Source organism: Cupressus sempervirens, chromosome 2, assembly GCF_028749045.1.
Source record: "Cupressus sempervirens isolate cs-2001-9-10 chromosome 2, ASM2874904v1, whole genome shotgun sequence".
NCBI lineage: Eukaryota > Viridiplantae > Streptophyta > Pinopsida > Cupressales > Cupressaceae > Cupressus > Cupressus sempervirens.
This window is the reverse complement of record NC_143119.1, coordinates 498,536,012-498,554,099: the sequence shown is the minus strand read 5'-3', so window position 1 is coordinate 498,554,099 and position 18,088 is coordinate 498,536,012. Positions and strand designations below refer to the sequence as shown.

General features: G+C 37.1%; 1 protein-coding gene across 6 annotated transcripts in view; it reads right to left on the bottom strand.

Moving 5' to 3' along the window:
• Positions 1–2,993: 2,993 nt before the first annotated feature.
• Positions 2,994–18,088, bottom strand: part of LOC149573179 (transcription factor TGA2.3-like) — a 52,668-nt gene continuing 37,573 nt past the window's right edge. For 2 of the 6 annotated variants that reach the window (XR_016360045.1, XR_016360046.1), the window contains 5 exons: positions 5,762–6,033; positions 5,196–5,444; positions 4,860–5,011; positions 4,634–4,679; positions 2,994–3,619 (listed from right to left, as the gene is read on the bottom strand). Coding sequence is in view for 4 of the 6 variants with exons in the window: in XM_089814356.1 (XP_089670482.1) it covers positions 4,865–5,011; positions 5,196–5,444; positions 5,762–6,033 (668 nt within the window). In the remaining 2 variants the exon portion in view is untranslated. Of the gene's footprint in view, positions 3,620–4,308; positions 4,680–4,859; positions 5,012–5,195; positions 5,445–5,761; positions 6,034–18,088 lie in introns of those variants that run through there. The other 4 variants (XM_089814353.1, XM_089814354.1, XM_089814356.1 and 1 more) reach the window with 3 other exon arrangements.

The following is an 18,088-nucleotide window of genomic DNA, read 5'->3' as shown; positions in this document are numbered from 1 at the left end:
AATATTTGCATGGCTAGCAATTCAAGGCAGAATCTTAACAGGGGATAGAAGAAGGAGATTTGGGTTTCAAGGCCCTACAAAATGTGTTATTTGTGGCAAAGAAGAGAAGAGTGCAGATCATTTATTGTTAAGTCGTGACATAGCAGCAAAATGTTGGAGGTGCTTTCAAGGAAAATTGTGTTGGGTTGGACCATGAAGCCCCTCTCTTAAGGCTTTTTTCATTTCATGGCTAAGGGGAGGAAGAAGAAACTTTTTTGAATGCATTTGGAGAGTTTGTCCCTCAATTGTGATTTGGGAGGTGTGGAAAGAGAGAAATAAAAAGATATTTCAAGATAGAGTAGAGACAATTGATCAACTTCTAAGAAGGATTGATCATTCTATTGAAGAAATGATGAATGCAGCAATCTTTGGGAAAAATTTGTCAATTTGTTTGTTCATGAACTTTGACAAGGCAATTCAGAAAATGTGGGCAGGGATTAAAATTGGAATGGCAGGAGCTACAAGAAATACAATTTCTAAAACTAAGAAGAGGGAGGATGCGAAGTGGGTAGCTCCTGATAAAGGATGGTTAAAAGTAAATTTTGAGGGGGCTTCTAAAGGAAACCCGAGGAAATCAAGTGCAGGGTGCATTACAAAAGACTATTTAGGAGAGAAAGTGGCTTATGGAGTGTTAAGGTTGCAGGATGGGACAAATAATGAAGCCGAGTTCCAAGTAGCATTGTTAGCATTAAAATGTATTAAAAGATGTGGGGGAAAAAAATTATCTTAGAAGGGGATTCAGTGCAGGCAGTTAGTAATAATTCAATTCATGCTTGGCACCTAAGAAATCTGTTAAAATCTATTATGGAAGAGTTAAATGGTTTTTAGGAGTTTCAAATATGTCATGTTTTTAGAGAAGCAAATAGAGATGTGGATGCTCTTTCAAAATAGGTAGTAGGTTTATCGGATGATGAGAAGCTAGTCTTCGAATATTGTAGTTGTTGGAAAGTTTTGGATGAAGAGGTGTCGTGCATTAATTAAGGGGTAGCCTTCTTAAGAATGGTTGAATGCTTTTGAGAAAGGAAGGAATGATGACTAACGTCATAAAGGACTATCAAAAAATTGTGGAAGAGATATGGGAAATCAGCAATAAAGGCTTTCATCATGACAAAAGGTGTTAAACGGCTTCGCTTGATGTGTGTGGATGGGTGATGGGATGTTTATCTTAAGGGTGAATGTAGGCGGAAAGCAATATACAATAAAGGCAAAAAATCTATTCTAACCACCTGAACAGTAATCTAAATAAGTGATAGTGATAGAATTGAAAGACAGATGGAGGCGACTTTTACCTTTCGAACTAGTAGACAATAAAAGGCTTTGTTTAGACCAGTGCAGGACAAGAGGTTAAAATTGCTGCTCAAATGCCCAATGCCAGGAGTGATGGAAGTTGTTAAGGAGACAATTGGAGGGTTATTTCAAAACTCCACACATCATTGGAAGATTAACGCAGACATAGCAGCAATAATAATGGCATGGGGGCTGGAAATTGCAAGCCCAGTGGATGAGGTGAAGTGGGTAATGAAAAACTTGTTCCCGGATGATTTAATTGTGGGAATGGAATCCCTTTTAGAATGGGTGTGGCCGGGGAAAGGCTTTGACTATAGTGAATGTTACGAAAATTATGAAGAAGGCTTAAGAAGTGACAAGGTGGGTTTCTTGTGGTGACCAACAAGAGTAGATAAGGAAAGTTATAAAGCAAAAATAAAGCTAGCATGGACAAAATTGGAAGCTTCATGGAGGAGAGTGGTCAAAGGGTTAGAGGCTTGTTCATAAATCACCCAAGCCAAAGGAGAAGCGCGGGTGGAAGAAGGATGAGGATGGACAGGGTGAAATTCCTAGTGAGGGTAGAAGAGTGATGCAGAAAGTAAATGGAAATTGGCCATTTTGGTTTAAATTTGTGTTTAAAATTCGATGGACGAGGATAATAGAAACCGATGAAAGAAATTTTGCGGATGGAAAGCCGAACAAAGTAGTGATGCAAATCAATTAAACGATAAAAAAAGAAAAAAAATTTAGGTTAGTTTTTGCTAGACCGGGAAGAATAGAGTAGAGAAGCGCGTGAAAGAAATGCAGTCGAGGCAAAGCAAAGGTTAGGTGATGGAATGGAAAGCGAAAAATAGGAAAAGTACAGATGAACTGGTGGTGAATACCTGGTTTTTTTTTTATGTTTATGTTGATGGCCAATTATTATACACCAAGATGTGTATCAGTTTAGTTTTTTAAGGTAGGAGGTTTAGGGGAAAGATAGAAGTCTTTGGTAGAGTTCAATGGTTTCTAGAGATGAAACGTGTATATGCAAAGAGAGGCTATATTATAAAGCCTAGATGTAATTTTGTAAAAATGATATATTAATAATACAAAAACTTTTTACCGACCAAAAAAAAGTTCAAATTTAGTTAATTTTTTCTTTAATAAATAGTAAACATTTCCATTAATAGAAGTACACTATTAATAAAATCATTTTCACGAGTGTTCAAAAAAAAAAAAGATAGAAAGTCACCACTGAAGAGTATCTTTATTAGCACTCCAAAATATTTGAAATCGAGTCACTTCTGCAAATGAAACCTGTAGTGCATAGATAATCATATTAGTTTGATTGTAATTGGAACCAACAGTCATAATTGTTGATGGTCTGTAGTTTTCAACAACCGTCAACTATTCTATCTATTCCTTGTACACATGATCGGAATGGCATATGTGATTTCCTACCTATATAGGGGAATCTCATGAATGAATGGAAAGACACGTCGTAATGAAATCATTGTTGTGAATTATTACTAACGTCTGTATCTATTATTTATTTACTTCCAATAGAGTTAGGAATAAATAGATCTCATTACCCATAACGCCAATCCCGCCAAAACTTTTCAAAGCCTATAATGGAGTTCGATGACAATTAATATGATGATCTTAACATCATGAATTACTTCGTGGTATTTCTTAAAGACATTGAGTGCTATATAAGAGCATAAATCAATTTAAAAGCAAAATAGGTCACTAAGTTGCGTTGCTTTGTCCAAATTACAATTTGCCCTATATGTTGCTGATGTTTAGAACACTCCTCTCATAGGGCTGAGTTTATTGGCAACCATATTTATCTGTCCCTTCCATGATGTGTACGGTCATGCATGTTCATGCATAAAATTGAGAAGAATCAAAAGGCATCCACTTCCATTTAATCCACAAATTTGTACGATAATATATGTTACAAATTTTACTTAAAAATTACGCCACTAAGATTTAGAAAATGTGAATCATTTCGTTTGATCTGGAATTGTCATTTTCTAGTACGGACAGATGAAGAATCTCCTTTCTAACCTCTTCTTCAGAATCTCAATGCTTAGGCAGTAAATGGGCCTCGTTGTGAGAATATAGTACTCCAGTATGGTAGGCACAAGTTCAAAGCCAAAGTGCGTTAGGATGCATGCACCCTGTAGTCTAAGCTTAGCCAGGTGCGAGAACTAACTTCAAATGTTTTAAGCTATTCTAGAGTCTAAGCACAGCTGGATGCATAAGGCGTGAGGTACCATAGACTCGAAAGAAATTCACCTTTACTTTGTATTTACGGTAGCTACTATACCTGCACAAAGAAGTGCCTTGATGAATAAATTATCCCAACCTTTAACCAGAAACAAGTAACTTCCTTGGAAAATATTAAAGTTTTAAGACAGTTGCATCCTTAGAATCGTAGTTCAAAATAAATTGCTAAGTATGCTAGTTGAAGATCCCATAGAAAATTAGTTTAGTTTGTGTCCAGACCAAGTTAGAGCCAAATAATACAGTTATTAATTGTTCACATTTCCCATTAGAGTGTGTTTAACGGTTGCCACAGCCAGTTTACAATTTTTTCCCTTTTATGAAATAGAAATAAAAGAGATTATTTACCATCCATGTATGCTTGATGTGATATAAAAAGTTGTAGTCATTACAAGATCTTTTACCACTTCAAAAATTCTAAACCAGCTGTTGGTTAAGCAGAGCCCACTATTGCATCCTTCTCTAAGCATGGCTGCAATAATAAACTTAATCTTCATCTGAAAATGGTACTCTTTCTACAAGTACCAAACAGTCATTCAATGCTATAGAAAAATGATAACTCTGCTTCTATAAGTAATGTTTAATGAAGCCTAAATATTATTTCTAAGAGACCATCTTGCATCAAATTATTTAGAAGTTATCTTTCCTGCCATTTTGGACTCTAAAAGGCCTTTGGCTCCACAGGCGAATGTTTTGGTAAAGATTCATGTGACATACTGCTGACAAAGTCCATTGAACAAAGAAAGCCCCAACAAACTTCATTCATAGACTTTATGCCCTGACATGCATTATAAAATGTAAACAGGACAAGAAACAGCTTAACTTTCTGAAAGACTTTTACATTTGTCACCGTACAAAAGTCACTGGAATTTCTTTAATTTAGAAGGAATAAAAGAAGAAATGGGAAGAGACATCTTCGATGTGTATTTTTTATGTTACACAAAGACCATCTACAAAAACAGATGTCGCTAGCTAGTCTATTAATACAAACTAAATTAGCATGCAATACATCCATGCAATTGGCATGCAAATTAGGTGATTAAAAGGTGTGCCATACCAGGTGTCTCTTTGCCCTTGCTTTGCTACTGATTCCAAGCATTGTCCTGCAACAACATAATCCACACATGGATCCTTAGTTATCCAACCACAGCAGCAAGGACATACAATTCTATTTAGGTCCTCTGTTCTAGCACATGCCCACTCTTGCACAGCATTTTCCTCTGAAGTCCAAATCTTTTCATTAATATCATAACCACTTCCAAGAGCTACACTGAATACAGTACCTACATTACTGCTTGGGACGAGCCAACCACAAAGAGCTAAGAGCACGGAGACGAGAGAAATAATCACTGATAGCAAGCAAAGCCCTTGCGGCTTGACGGGTTGTCAAGATCCGATGCATTTGCTGGAGTGTCTGAAGCCTTAAGTTATCTGCCTGTGAATCAACACATGAAAAAAAAAAAATGTTACACTCGTAATAATTAAGTTGAAAACAATCCTGAAAAGTATCTAGTAGAATTGGGAAAAATCGCAAATCTAATATTTGTTCAATTCTATAATCTAGAAGCCCAAATCTGGTGTTGATTCTTCAAGATTTCTGCCTGATCAGATGAAGGTACCTGGAGGACAAAGCTTTCCAATGTCCCTAACTTGCCCATTGCCATTGCCATTTGTCCCATGTAATTGGCTACATTTGAAGAGGGCCCTGGTGTACTAAGGGATCCAGATGCAAGAGTTTCTGCTAAGGACTGCTGAAGAGCTTCCATTCCTTGCGATAACGCATCTTCTGCCTGCTGCGATGATTCTTGTAGACTGCATATACCATGCAATTGTTGCTCTGTTAATGGTTCCAGATAAGGAATAAGTATCTGCCAAAAAAGCACAATAACATGATCAGAAGGATACTATATCCATCTTCTTGTGTACACATGCATCATGTTCGGCAGTACATGTAATGGCCAATTGCATTAACCAAAAGGTTCAGTCATAAAACAGGAGAGTGAATGTTTACATTTTACAGTTTTAAAAAGTACAACTGCAGATGTAATATAATTATAAATTCTGTGATAGTAATTGTCAAAACACAAATTTGAGTCTCTTCTAAAGTAGATCCTACAATATCTCAGTAAAAGAGACAAAAGGAAACAGAAAAATAATTTATAAATTAAAAATTCTTCAATCTCACCTTAAGAAGTTCAGATGGGCGGAACCCTCCCATCCACATAAAGAATCTTTCAGCCGGAGTCTTCCACATACCAGAAACCATATGAAAAACATCAGACTTTGCGGCTATGCTCTTAAATCGAAAAACCTCCTCATAATGTGCAATGACGCCATCAACTAAAAGTCTCAGTTCATTGTCCCCAGCATGTGAGTTTACTGCAGATCTCAGATCATTTGCCTGCTTATGATGTTCATCTAACCAACGTGCATACTCCATGTCAAAGGCTAAAGCTCCTGCAATTTTAGAAAGTAGAAATATTTTTCATTAAATTCTTTAAATTGACAATAGCTCGATTTGCAATACACAAATAAGGCATTTTGGCAGACAGATACATGGTAATGAAATATTTAAACCTCAACCACTGGAAAAAGGCCTCTGTAAATCAAATAATGGCAAATGGCATAGTTATAAATTAATGCCCCTGTTGAGGAATCCAAGAGGATAAGAAGAAAATGTAGAATTTTTTTTATATACAATCCTACACAAATAAATAAATGGAGCAAAATCTATCCTTCATCCTCTCAGCTTTCCCAACAATGCTACTTCACAATGCTTATAGACATCACATGACATAAATGAGAAATGGAACAAAACATCTAAAATGTAATAATCATCATATCATTAAATATCTAAACCAGTACTCAATGATAATACATGGGTACATAATCCATTCAATGATACACATTAGAGTTTATAATCACATGACTCAAAATTACATATACATGATTGTACAACTTCAATGAATTCTTTACATCAAGAGATCCACTGGTACAACAATGATGATAGATCCAAATGTTGTCATGAAGGCAAAGAAGAATTTAATATGCCACAGAGAACAACTAAAAGCCACAAACCAAAACATGATCCTCGGTGGGAAAATGCTCATAAAGACTAGTGCATTGGTCAAACCAATGGCACCACCGTAAACTCATAATGTCCATATCTGGTGTGAACAGCAGTCCGGTGAATGCCTACCTCATGAATACATAGCTGATGATACCCAGACTTGAGATCAATTTTGGAGAACACCTTGGCTCCCTTCAAATGATTGAATAGGTCATTGATTCTAGGAAAAGGATATTGGTTCTTTATAGTGAGCTTATTCAGCTGTTTATAATCAATGCACAATCAAAGAGAACCATCCTTCTTGTCATGTGGTTTTCACACCATCGCCCCATTGCAAATGGGAACCCCTTCTTTTTGTTTTAGCAAGTAGGAGTCTTCGTCTTAGGTGGTTTCGGTTGGCAACATTTTTTTCAAGTCTCCAAGTTTAGGGTGAGTTTGTGCAATTTTGGCTCATTGGGAAGCAAATTTTGGTCTCAGGTTTGTGCAGAGGGATTTCCGTGGTCTAAGTCCAAATGGAGAGTGGAATTTTAGTTCGGGAGAGAAGGTTTGTGTGTTTGACAAAGTTTGAGAGAGAACCAGGTCCTAGGGGAAATTTCTCACCTTCAGAATTTTCCCTCCTAGGAAAATCTCTCATCTTCGTAATTTTCCCTCCTATGGAAATTTCTCATCTTTGGAATTTTCCCTCCTAGGGAAATTTCGAAACTTTCCCTCTTAAGGAGATTTCCCAACTTCGTGAATTTCCCACCAGGGGAAATTTTGCATCTTCAGAAATTTCCCTACATCCTCTTCCCCCGCCCACACAAAATCTCAAAGGCTCAAGCCTTTATTCGATAGTAACTTAAGAATTGCAATTTTAGAACAATGAGGGCGAGGAATTCATGATTTTCCTCCTATGGGAGTTTTGCAACTTCGGAAATCTCCCTCCTAGGGAAATTTCGTGTCTTTGGAAATTTCCCTCCTGGGGAAATTTTGCATCTTTGGAAATTTCCTTACATTGAGTCCCCCAAGTTTTACCATAAGGCATTAGAAGACCGATTTATGGCATGAGGACAACACAATGAACAAGAATAGAACAAGGAATCGCCAAATAACATTCAAATGAGGAAATTTTAAAAACACCATGTCCTGGGGAAATTTCCCATCTTCAGAAACTTCCCTCCTGAGGAAATTCCCTCCTCTCAAGATTTTCCCCAGCCAACTATCATCCTTTGTTAATCGGCAAAACCATCCTACCTCTTCTCAAAAAAATTAGATAAAATAAAAGTAAAAAAATTGAGAAAGAAGCGAAAATTAGAAATAAAAAAATCAAATAATAATAGTAAATGGTTTTGGATTGTGATGAGATAAAATTTGCCTCAACTTTGCAAAGTGGTTGGTTTTAAGTTGGGATAAAATTTGTTTATTTTTTATATGATTTTGTTTTCAGATTTTTTCCATGAACTTAATGCTTTTCTGGTGAATTCAAGAGGGTGAAGGGCTGATTTGAAATTCATTCTTGGAACATCTTAGAAAATCAGAGCACTGTGGTGCACATACCCTCCATTGTCACACCAACGGGAGGAGAAGCTAGAGGGCAAGGTGATTATCAAGGCCTCAAGACTTCAAGTGGATGCTGCAAGAAGATGGCTCGGTCCCGAGAACTCAAGTGAGAAGGAAGGATTCATGTTCAAGCTATCAACCTGCAAACTCAAGTTGGAATCAACAAGAAACTCAGGAAAGCACAAGGGATCCAGCTACATGAGGACGTATTTAGGGAGAACAAAGTAACAAGAATCGGAATCGGATCGGAATCGGCAAGGCCGAATCAAATCGTGAATCGGCCATGAATCGGAATCGAATCGGCCATGAATCGGAAAATTTAAAAAACCCTTGAAATTTAGTGAGTAACTTATTTCATAAACCCTTTATCGCTGATTCGATTCACCGATTCACAAAAAATCGTTTGGCTTGAATCGAATCGCCGAATCGCGTGAATCGCATGAATCGCCGTGATTCTTGGAACTATGAGGGAGAATCAAGAAAGATCAAGCTCATGGGTTCACAAAGATGCAAGTGATTTAAGCTGATTTCATGAGGAAATTTCAAAGGATGATGAGGTGGCAATTGTTTGCCTCCTCCACTTAGACATTTTCAGTTTCAAGTACAGTCAATCAAATTATGCCAAGTGTCCTATTTTCTCATTGGTTGAGAAAATCATTGCAATTTTCTTATTGGCCCATAAATGGGTGCCTTCATGTGGTTGGTTGTAAATTGGGAAATCCTAATTAGGGTTGTGGGAAGAAATCTCGGCCCTTGATCTTGAATTGACCTTAGCCCTTCATTATATTTGGACATCTATAAAAGGCCAAGGCCTTCTCATTTTTAGTGGATTAGTTTAGAGATTGGAAGAGATTAGCTTAGAGATTGGAAGTAATAGAGAGCTAGGAGATTAGAGTAGGATAGCTAAGGGAGAGACTTGACCAAATTGCTGCTATAATTCTTGTTAAAGTAATTGATAATTCATTGTTGGTACTTCATGGTGAATAACTTGTTATTGCTTTGGGGTGTTGCATAGTTTCCTCCACCTTTCATTTGGAGTACATTTCTTTTCATGTTGAAGTAGTTTAGTTGAATGGAAGTTATTGTGGATGTTTTCTTGTTTGACTCATACAAATTTGGGCCACTAACCTCTTGCCGATGGTAAGGGTGCCTTGCATGGTAAGCCAATGAAACCACTTAACTTTAATTGATGTTCAATCTTTGGTTTGCATCCAAATGATGGGATTGGAGAGAAGATATTGATGTGAAAATCGGTTATGTATTCCAAAGAAGCTTGCACTAGGTGGGTGGAGCTGTTGGTGAGATCACCTCTAGTAGAGTCTTAAGTCATCTATGATTCCTTCCATTTCTAGTTAGAGATAGGAGTAGTAGTAGAAATTAAGTTTAATTTGAAGTGGATGTTTGAAGATCAAAATAAAGTTTTCCTTGCATATTGTGAAACTAAATCTTTAGAAGTGCAAGAGTTGACATCCATTGAATGAATAGTGTAAGTCCCTTTGTGATAGCCAACATATCACATCATCAAACTGAGTGAAGTCCACGATTAATAAGGAACCTTGAAGTCATTTCATGATCTTACTTTGCAAGCTTAGCATGAGAGATGACCTTATATCAAGAAAGGATTCAATGTTTAGTGTTTCTCCTTGAAACATTAAGTATTTGATTATGCATGTTGTAGTAGAACAAAACTCACATCATTAATTCTTCACAAAAATGATAGGAGCTCCCCAAGGAGAAACAATAGGTCGAATGAAACCTTTCTCCAACTACTACTCAAGTTGAAGTAGACTCCTGAGTCGTCATCCTACACGGTGCCTTAGAGATGGGCTCCGCTCCAAGAACAAGCTCTATCGAAAAGTCAATCTCCCATTTTGGGGGCATACCCAGAATCTTCATACAAAAAACATCAGCATAATCCCACAAAGAGGATGACTATCTAAGGTGACATCTAGGTCATCAACAGTAACAAAAAAGAGTTGACATTTGTGTTGCATACATCGCTTCAATTGTATCACTGAGATCATATGCAAAGAGATAGGTTTTTGAATGCCAATGAGCTCCACATTAACTCCAAAATCATCTACACACTGAACCCTCTTACACCGATAATCGATTTTAGTTGCACGAGCATTAAGCCAATCCATACCCAAGACAGCATCATAGGAACCCAAGGGAATAACACATAGCTCAACAGTGGTGACAAAACTAACAAGTCCCAAAACACAAGAATGCACAAAAGAATCTACAGACACTTTGTTTCTTGAAGCTTATTCAACTTGCCACCTATTATCTTGCTTTGCCATAGTCAACCTGCAAGGCTCTACTAAAGAAGGTCAAATAAATGAATCGATGGACCCATAATCAAATAAAATAGAAACATTTCCACACACACTTGATGTTTCAACCACAGTACCCTAATGCTCTACCTGACAATGGTCAACAGCTGCAAAAACACAATGAGACCTGCCCACATCACCCACAATAGGCTCAAAAGCTTCATGACAATGGTCAATAGCTACAAAAACACAATGAGACCTGCCTATATCACCCACAATGGGCTTAGAAGTTGTTTGGAGCTGACTAGATGCTTGAACTAACCTCTACGAACAATTTATTGCAATGTGTCTAGGCTGACCACAAGAGAAGCACTCTATCCTCTTGTAAAAATCCTTTCTTACTAGTAGCACACTTGATTGTTAAATGTTGCCTCTGCTGAAATGAGTCGTAGGACTCTAGGTAGGCTGGCTATGTTGTTGTTTAGCACGACACTAAGTTTGATCCTTTCTTGGGCCACTGCATGGGCTCAACTATTAGTTTTTACCTTTATGATTCTGAAATTTCTTCTTCTTAAAATTTTGTCCACCTTTAGAGGATGAGGGGTAGAATCCGGAGTATCCTACATTCTAAGAATAAGCACCTTGATTACCTATGCCGACATAAGGCATTATACTAGATTGAGCACCTAAGTAACCACCACAATTGAAAGCTAAATTCTCCTCTGTCACCAAGGCCTTCTTTACTGCTTCTTGAAGTGTTTCAGGCTCAAAAAGTCAAGCATCCTTAATGATTTGAATATTGAGACCTCTCACAAAGTGTTGAACTAATGCCTCATCAATTTGAATACCTAAATATTGCTTCAATTCCTTAAAGTGATGCCCGTACTACTCTATCGTCATATTATGCTAACATAACTCATCAAACTCACCTGCTCACTTCTACCTCCAACGATTAGACAAGAAATGATCTTGAAACCTCTCCAAAATAGCTCCCATGTTACTGAAGATATATCAATGTGTAATTTTTGCTCCTCTAACGCCCACCATTTTGACGCAAAGTCTCAAAGGTGCAGAATGGCATATCTTTCTTTACTGTTGCTTGTATATGGATGCATCCTGATGTGCTTGTTCAAATCAATCAGCCATGCCTATGTCGATGCACTACTACTCTTACCATAAATCAAAGGAGGATTTGTCCTAACTCCCTCATTTGTGCGGCTAATATAGCATCCTCCTCCGCAACATGATCCTCCTTGGAGGACTCTGAGATCTCTCACTCTCAACATAAGAATGATTGGATTCTCCTCACGGACCTCTATCCTCTCGGTCCTTCCTGTTATCCAACCTATTCAAGATCTCCTGAAACGTCTGATGCAACATAGCACCCTCTAACTCTCCCTGCTAGCTCTTGTTCTGCTCAGACCTCCTATTCTCACTATGCTCATCATGTTGCTACTCCTCATGTGAACCCTCATGAAGTGAATGCTGTGACGAACTAGGATGGTTGTCTCTATCTTGTCTTCAGCCTCGACCTCCTACCCCAACCTCGGCCTTGGCCTCTACCTCTAGAAGACATACTACACAAGATCGGCTTTATTAACACAAAGCCGAATGATATAAACATTAAAACGACTGAATGGGCACATTGAGCTCCCAATGTAGAACTCACACTCTGATACTAGATATGGAGATCATGAATTTGCAGTGACGCCATTTGGTTTGACCAATGCACCATCTGTCTTTATGAGTATTTTTCCACCGAGGCTCGTGTTTTGGTTCGTGGCTTTGGTTGTTCTCTACAGCATATTAAATTCTTCTTTTCCTTCATGACACCATTTGGATCTATCATCATTGTTGTAACAGTGCATCTCTTGATATAAAGAATTAATTGAAGTTGTATGATCATGTATATGTAATATTTGAGAATCATGTGATTACAAGCTCTAATGTGTATCATAGAATGTATTATATGGAAAATTTAAGTTGTTTGATTCTACAAATATATTCATTTAAACCTCAACCACTAGAAAAGGCCTTTTTTAATCAAATCATGGCAATGGTATAGTTATAAATGAGACTTTATATCAATGTTTCTCCATGTTTCTGGGAGAGTAATGCAGAAACAACAAAAAAAATTAGGGATAGCTTGGTGATAACTATTAAAATCACTTAAAACAAACTAAAAGCAGCTCAAATTTAAATGTATGTACTATAAAAAGGATGAAAATCCTTCACCTTTAAAATTTTTAAGGGTTTTAACTTCTAAGTATATTTTCCTTTTCAAATTACCTTTAAATTTTTTATGCACCAAATGGAATAACCTATCTAGTTCCAAAATGGTGGGCATCCTCTCTAAGTCGCCAGAATATCCAAAACATTAGAGACCTCACTTGGACCCCAAGGTAGTTTCCACATGGAATTGCAGTTTGTGTTCAATATAAGGTACCCCATAATCCAAAGAAAGGCCCAAGAAATTAAGAGATAGGTCACTCTAGTGAAGAAGTGAGTAGGCATCCAGAAAGAAAGAAATGGTAATTATTTTAGTAAGGTAATCCTCCTTTTCTCTTCGGAGCAAATTCTTCCCGTTACATAGCACTCAAGTATGAGCATTCTAAGGCATTCATGATGGTGTTTCTAGGTTCTTCACAGTATTCTCAGCCAGAAACTTGCACTTGTTTAAGAAAGGTCTCATCTACTTGGTTTGAATCAATACTACAATGTTGAAATTTCCAAGATCAGGTGTAATTTTGTCATTGTTTTGGGAAAAGCAACCCACTTTGTGATTAGATTTAATTACTTTGCCCACCATTTTGACCTGCTCTATATTTAATTTTTGTGTCAGTTCACCTACATTATTGCAATCAAATGGCTACTAAACCTATGTTACTCAGATCTGTCAGTATTTACAGCTGATTCTTCCAATTATTGTTAAAAAATGAGTGGGAAATGCAAAAATGATTTCTCCAACAATTATAAGCTGGCAAAATAACGTATGAGTGGGAAACGCAATATTAGTTTCTTGATGCAAGAACATGCTGGATTGCCTTGCTATCCTGGTCATCTCTATTCATTTTGCCTATTAGTGCCAAGTTCCAGTGGTTGTCGAGTTGTTGTTGCTACCGAGTTGTTCAGTGTTGGCCGAGTTGCTTAGTGTTGACCGATCTGCCTAGTGTTGGCCCTAGCTATTCCCATCGCTCTTTGCGTAAGGTGGTATCAGAGATTGAGATTTGTCCTTGTGGAGATTGGATCATGTAGAACCCTAAGTTAAATTTAGTTGTAGGGTGGCAGATCTGTGGATTTGACCTTTAACTTGCAGTGGGTTACAATCTTGAAGGAACCTATTTTTGAAGATGGTTCAAGGCAAAGGAAATGTTGACACTACTATTATGGATATGTTGAGACAAATTGCACCCAGATTAGATGTTGTGGAGACAGCCCAGAGGAGAGGAGCGCATCTTGATGATGTGAGTGATGATGAAGCAATGGTACCAAACCCTAATCCGGAACCTGTGGAAGATCAAGATGAGGAAAGATTGTTGAGAGTATTGTCTAGGGCACATTCAAAGCCTGCTATAGAAGTTGTTCCTTATGATGGAAAATTGGACACCAATGTGTTGGATTGGATCTCTAATATGGAGAAGTTCTTTGAGTTTGAAGGCACTCCTGATAATAGGAAGGTAAATATTGTAGTCACTAGGTTGAAAGGTCATGCCTCATCATGGTGGGAGCATTTACAAATTGATAGACGGAGAAGAGGAAAAGAGAAGATCAGGACTTGGCTGAAAATGGTGCACAAGATGAACAAGAAGTTCCTTCCTGCTGATTACCAAGTTATCTTTTTGAGGATGATGCAAAATTTGAGACAAAAGGACATGATTGTGAAAGAGTATACTGAGGAATTCTATAGATTGGACATCAGCTCTTGACATGTAAATGATGAGGTTGAGAAGTTGCAAGATCTCTAAATGGATTGCGATCTGGAATTCAAGATGAGATAAGTTTTGTAAAATTGTAAAGTGTGGAAGAAGCATATCAATATGCCTTGAAAGATGAGGAGATCTTGACAAAGAAGCATGAACAAAGACAAAGGGGTAGAGGTGGCAGATTCCAGCGAGGCAGAGGTAGATCTTATAGAGAAGGTGGCAAATCTAACAATTATGTGCAAGATAAGGGCAAATCTAAGTCGAAAAATGATGACAAACATAAGATTGAATGGAAAAGTGCTAATTCTTACCGAGGAGGTACTAGTTCTTACCGAGGAAGAGGTAATTCTTATTCTAGAGGTGGTTTTCGTGGTAATTGTTTCAGATGTGGCAAAGAAGGGCATAGATCCTTTAAGTGTATATACTCTGGTGAGAATGAACAAGGTAACAAAAATGTTGTGATTCAAGGAGACCTTGAGGGTTCATCAAGTGGATCTGAGGTTGGAGAAAACTTGATGGTGAGTGTGTAATAAAAGAGTTGATGAGTAACCTGTCCTAAGGAGTCTTTTCAAGACCAGATGTAAGATGGCAGGAAAATGTTGCAAAGTAATTGTTGATAGTGGTAGTTCAACGAATTTGGCATTAGAGGAACTAGCTACAAAGTTGTAGTTGCAGAGGTTGAGACACCCTAAACCCCATCATGTGTAATGGATCAAGGATGAGCATAAATTGTTGGTAAGTGAACAAAGTGTTGTGAAATTCAAGATTGAAAACTATTCTGATGAAGTTTTGTGTGATATTATGTCTATGGATTGTTGTCATATTCTATTGGGTAGACCTTGGCAATATGATAGACATGTTGTGCATGATGGTAGATTAAATCAATATACTCTTTGGGTGAATGGAGAAAAGAAAATATTGTTACCTTTGATTGAGTCTCATGATGAGATCAATTGTACTACTATGAGAATTTGCATGGTTAATGGAAAGCAATTTGAAAAAGAGATGAAAAGGAACCAAGTGTGTTTTGCCATAATTCCTAGAGGGTTGAGTTGTGCTAGTAATGATCAAGCGATAGAGTATAGTAATGGCCGAGTGACAGGTAAAGGTTGAGCAATAGAAGAAAGTAGAAGCCAAGTGACAATAGAAGTTGAGAGTGCTAGCCGAGTGCCAGCATAAATTGAAAGATTGTTGAATGAGTACAAGGAGATTGTTCCTGAAGATATACTTGATGGTTTACCGCCAATAAAAGTATAAGTCATTGTATGGAACTGATTCCTAGAGCTAGTTTTCCGAACAAAGCACCATATAGATTGACACCTACCGAAAATGAAGAACTTAACAGACAAGTGCAAGAATTGTTAGAGAAAGGTTTGATTGGAGAAAGTTCGAGCCCGTGTGTTGTACCTATTGTATTATCACCTAAGAAGAATGGAGAATGGAGGATGGAGGATGTGTATTGATTCTAGAGCTATTAACAAGATCACAGTGAAATGTAGGTTTCCTATGCCAAGGATGGATGACATTATGGCTTGTTTGAGTAAAGCAAAGTATTTTACCAAGATTGATATGGAGAGTGGTTATCATCAAATTAGAATCAGAGAAGGTGATGAATGGAAGACTGCTTTCAAGATAAAAAATGGTTTATATCAATGGTTGGTTATGCCTTTTGGTTTGACTAATACACCTAGTACTTTCATAAGGTTGATGAATGAAGTTCTCAAGAGATTTTTGGGTAAGTTTGTGATTGTTTATTTGGATGATATTATGATATTTGGTAAGACTAAGGAAGAACATCTTGAGCATATTAGACAAATATTGTAGAGATTGAAAGAGGAAAAGTTGTTGATTAATTTGAAGAAGTGTTCCTTTATGCAAAAGGAAATTGTGTATTTGGGATTTGTGATTTCAGTTGATGGTTTGAAAATGGATCAAGAAAAGGTTAAAGCAATTTTGGAATGGCCTACACCTGAGAATGTGGGTGAGGTAAGATCATTTCATGGTTTGGCTAGTTTCTACAAAAAAAATATAAAAAATTTCAATTCTGTTTGTAATGCTATGACCAAGACAATAAGAGGAGATAAAAAGGCTTTCAAGTGGACACATGGAGCTGATAAGAGTTTTGAGACATTGAAACAAAAGGTTGTTGAGTTACCTATATTGGTTTTGCTTGATTTCAATAAGGTATTTCAAGTTGAATGTGATGCAAGTGGTAGTGCCATAGGAGTTGTGTTGAGTCAAGAAGTTAAACCTGTTGCTTTCTTTAGTGAGAAGTTGAATAATGCTAAAAGGAAGTATCATGTCTATGATCAAGAGCTTCAAGCTATTGTTCAAGCCTTGAGAAAGTGGAGACATTATTTGATTCTTAAAGAGTTTGTGTTGTATACTGATCATAAAGCTTTATAGTATTTGGAAAGTCAACATAAGTTGAATCAAAGACATATGAAGTGTGTTGAGTATTTGCAGAGTTTCAAATTTGTGATCAAGTAAAAAAGTGGAGTTACTGCCTTGCTGATGCATTGAGTAGAAAACGTTCTTTGTTGATCAAGATGAAGATTGAAGTTCTTGGTTTTGATGAAATGAAGGAATTGTATGATACTGACCCCATATTTCTGAGGCATATAGAAAGTAAGTTAAATGAGTATTTCATTCAAGAAGGTATGTTGTTCAAAGGAATTCAATTGTGTATACCAAGAAATTCTATGAGAGTTAATTTGAGGAAAAGCAATGTGGTGGATTGGCTGGACATTTTGGAATTAATAAAACATTGAGTTTGCTGAAGGATAAGTATTATTGGCCACAAATGTATAAGATTGTTCAGAAGTTTGTACGAAGTAGTGGAATTTGTCAAGTTGCAAAAGGAGTAAGTCAGAATACTGGATTGTATACACGTATTTCTATTCCTAAGAAACCTTGGAGTGACATCAATATGGATTTTGTTCTTGGATTACATAAGACAGCAAGAGAGTATGATTCCATATTAGTTGTTGTGGATAGATTTTCTAAGATGGCACATTTCATACCATGTAGGAAGACATTAGATGTTGTGCATATTGCTAAGATTTTCTTCAAAGAGATTGTTAGATTGCATGGATTACCAAAAAGTATTATCTCTGATAGAGACAGTAAGTTTGTTGGTTATTTTTGGAGGACTTGGTGGAAGAAGATGGATACCGAGTTTAGTTCTACATTCCATCCACAGACAGGTTGTAAATAGAAGCTTGGGTAATTTGTTGATATGTTTAGTTGGAGCTAAGCCAAGTAATTGGAATATGGTATTGGCACAAGCTGAGTTTGCATATAATAATTCTGTGAATAGAAGTACAAAGAAAACACCTTTTGAGATTGTTACGGGAATGCAGCCTAGAGGAATGTTAGATTTGAGGGATGTTACTGGTGAAGAGGAGAAGTGTTGAAGGGAAAGAATTTGTTGGTTTTATGAAGTCTTTGCATGGGGAAGTGAAGTTGAGATTGGAACAAAGAAATCAGAAATATAAGGAGAATGTTGATAAGTCTAGGAGACATCATGTTTTTGAAGTTGGTGATGAGGTGATGGTTCATTTGAAGAGAGGTAGATTTCCTGTTGGAACATATAGTAAGCTGAAAATGAAGAAGTTTGGACATTGTAAGATCTTGAGGAAGTTTGACAGTGGTAAATGCTTATGAAGTTGAGTTACCTAATGACATGGATATATCTCCTATAT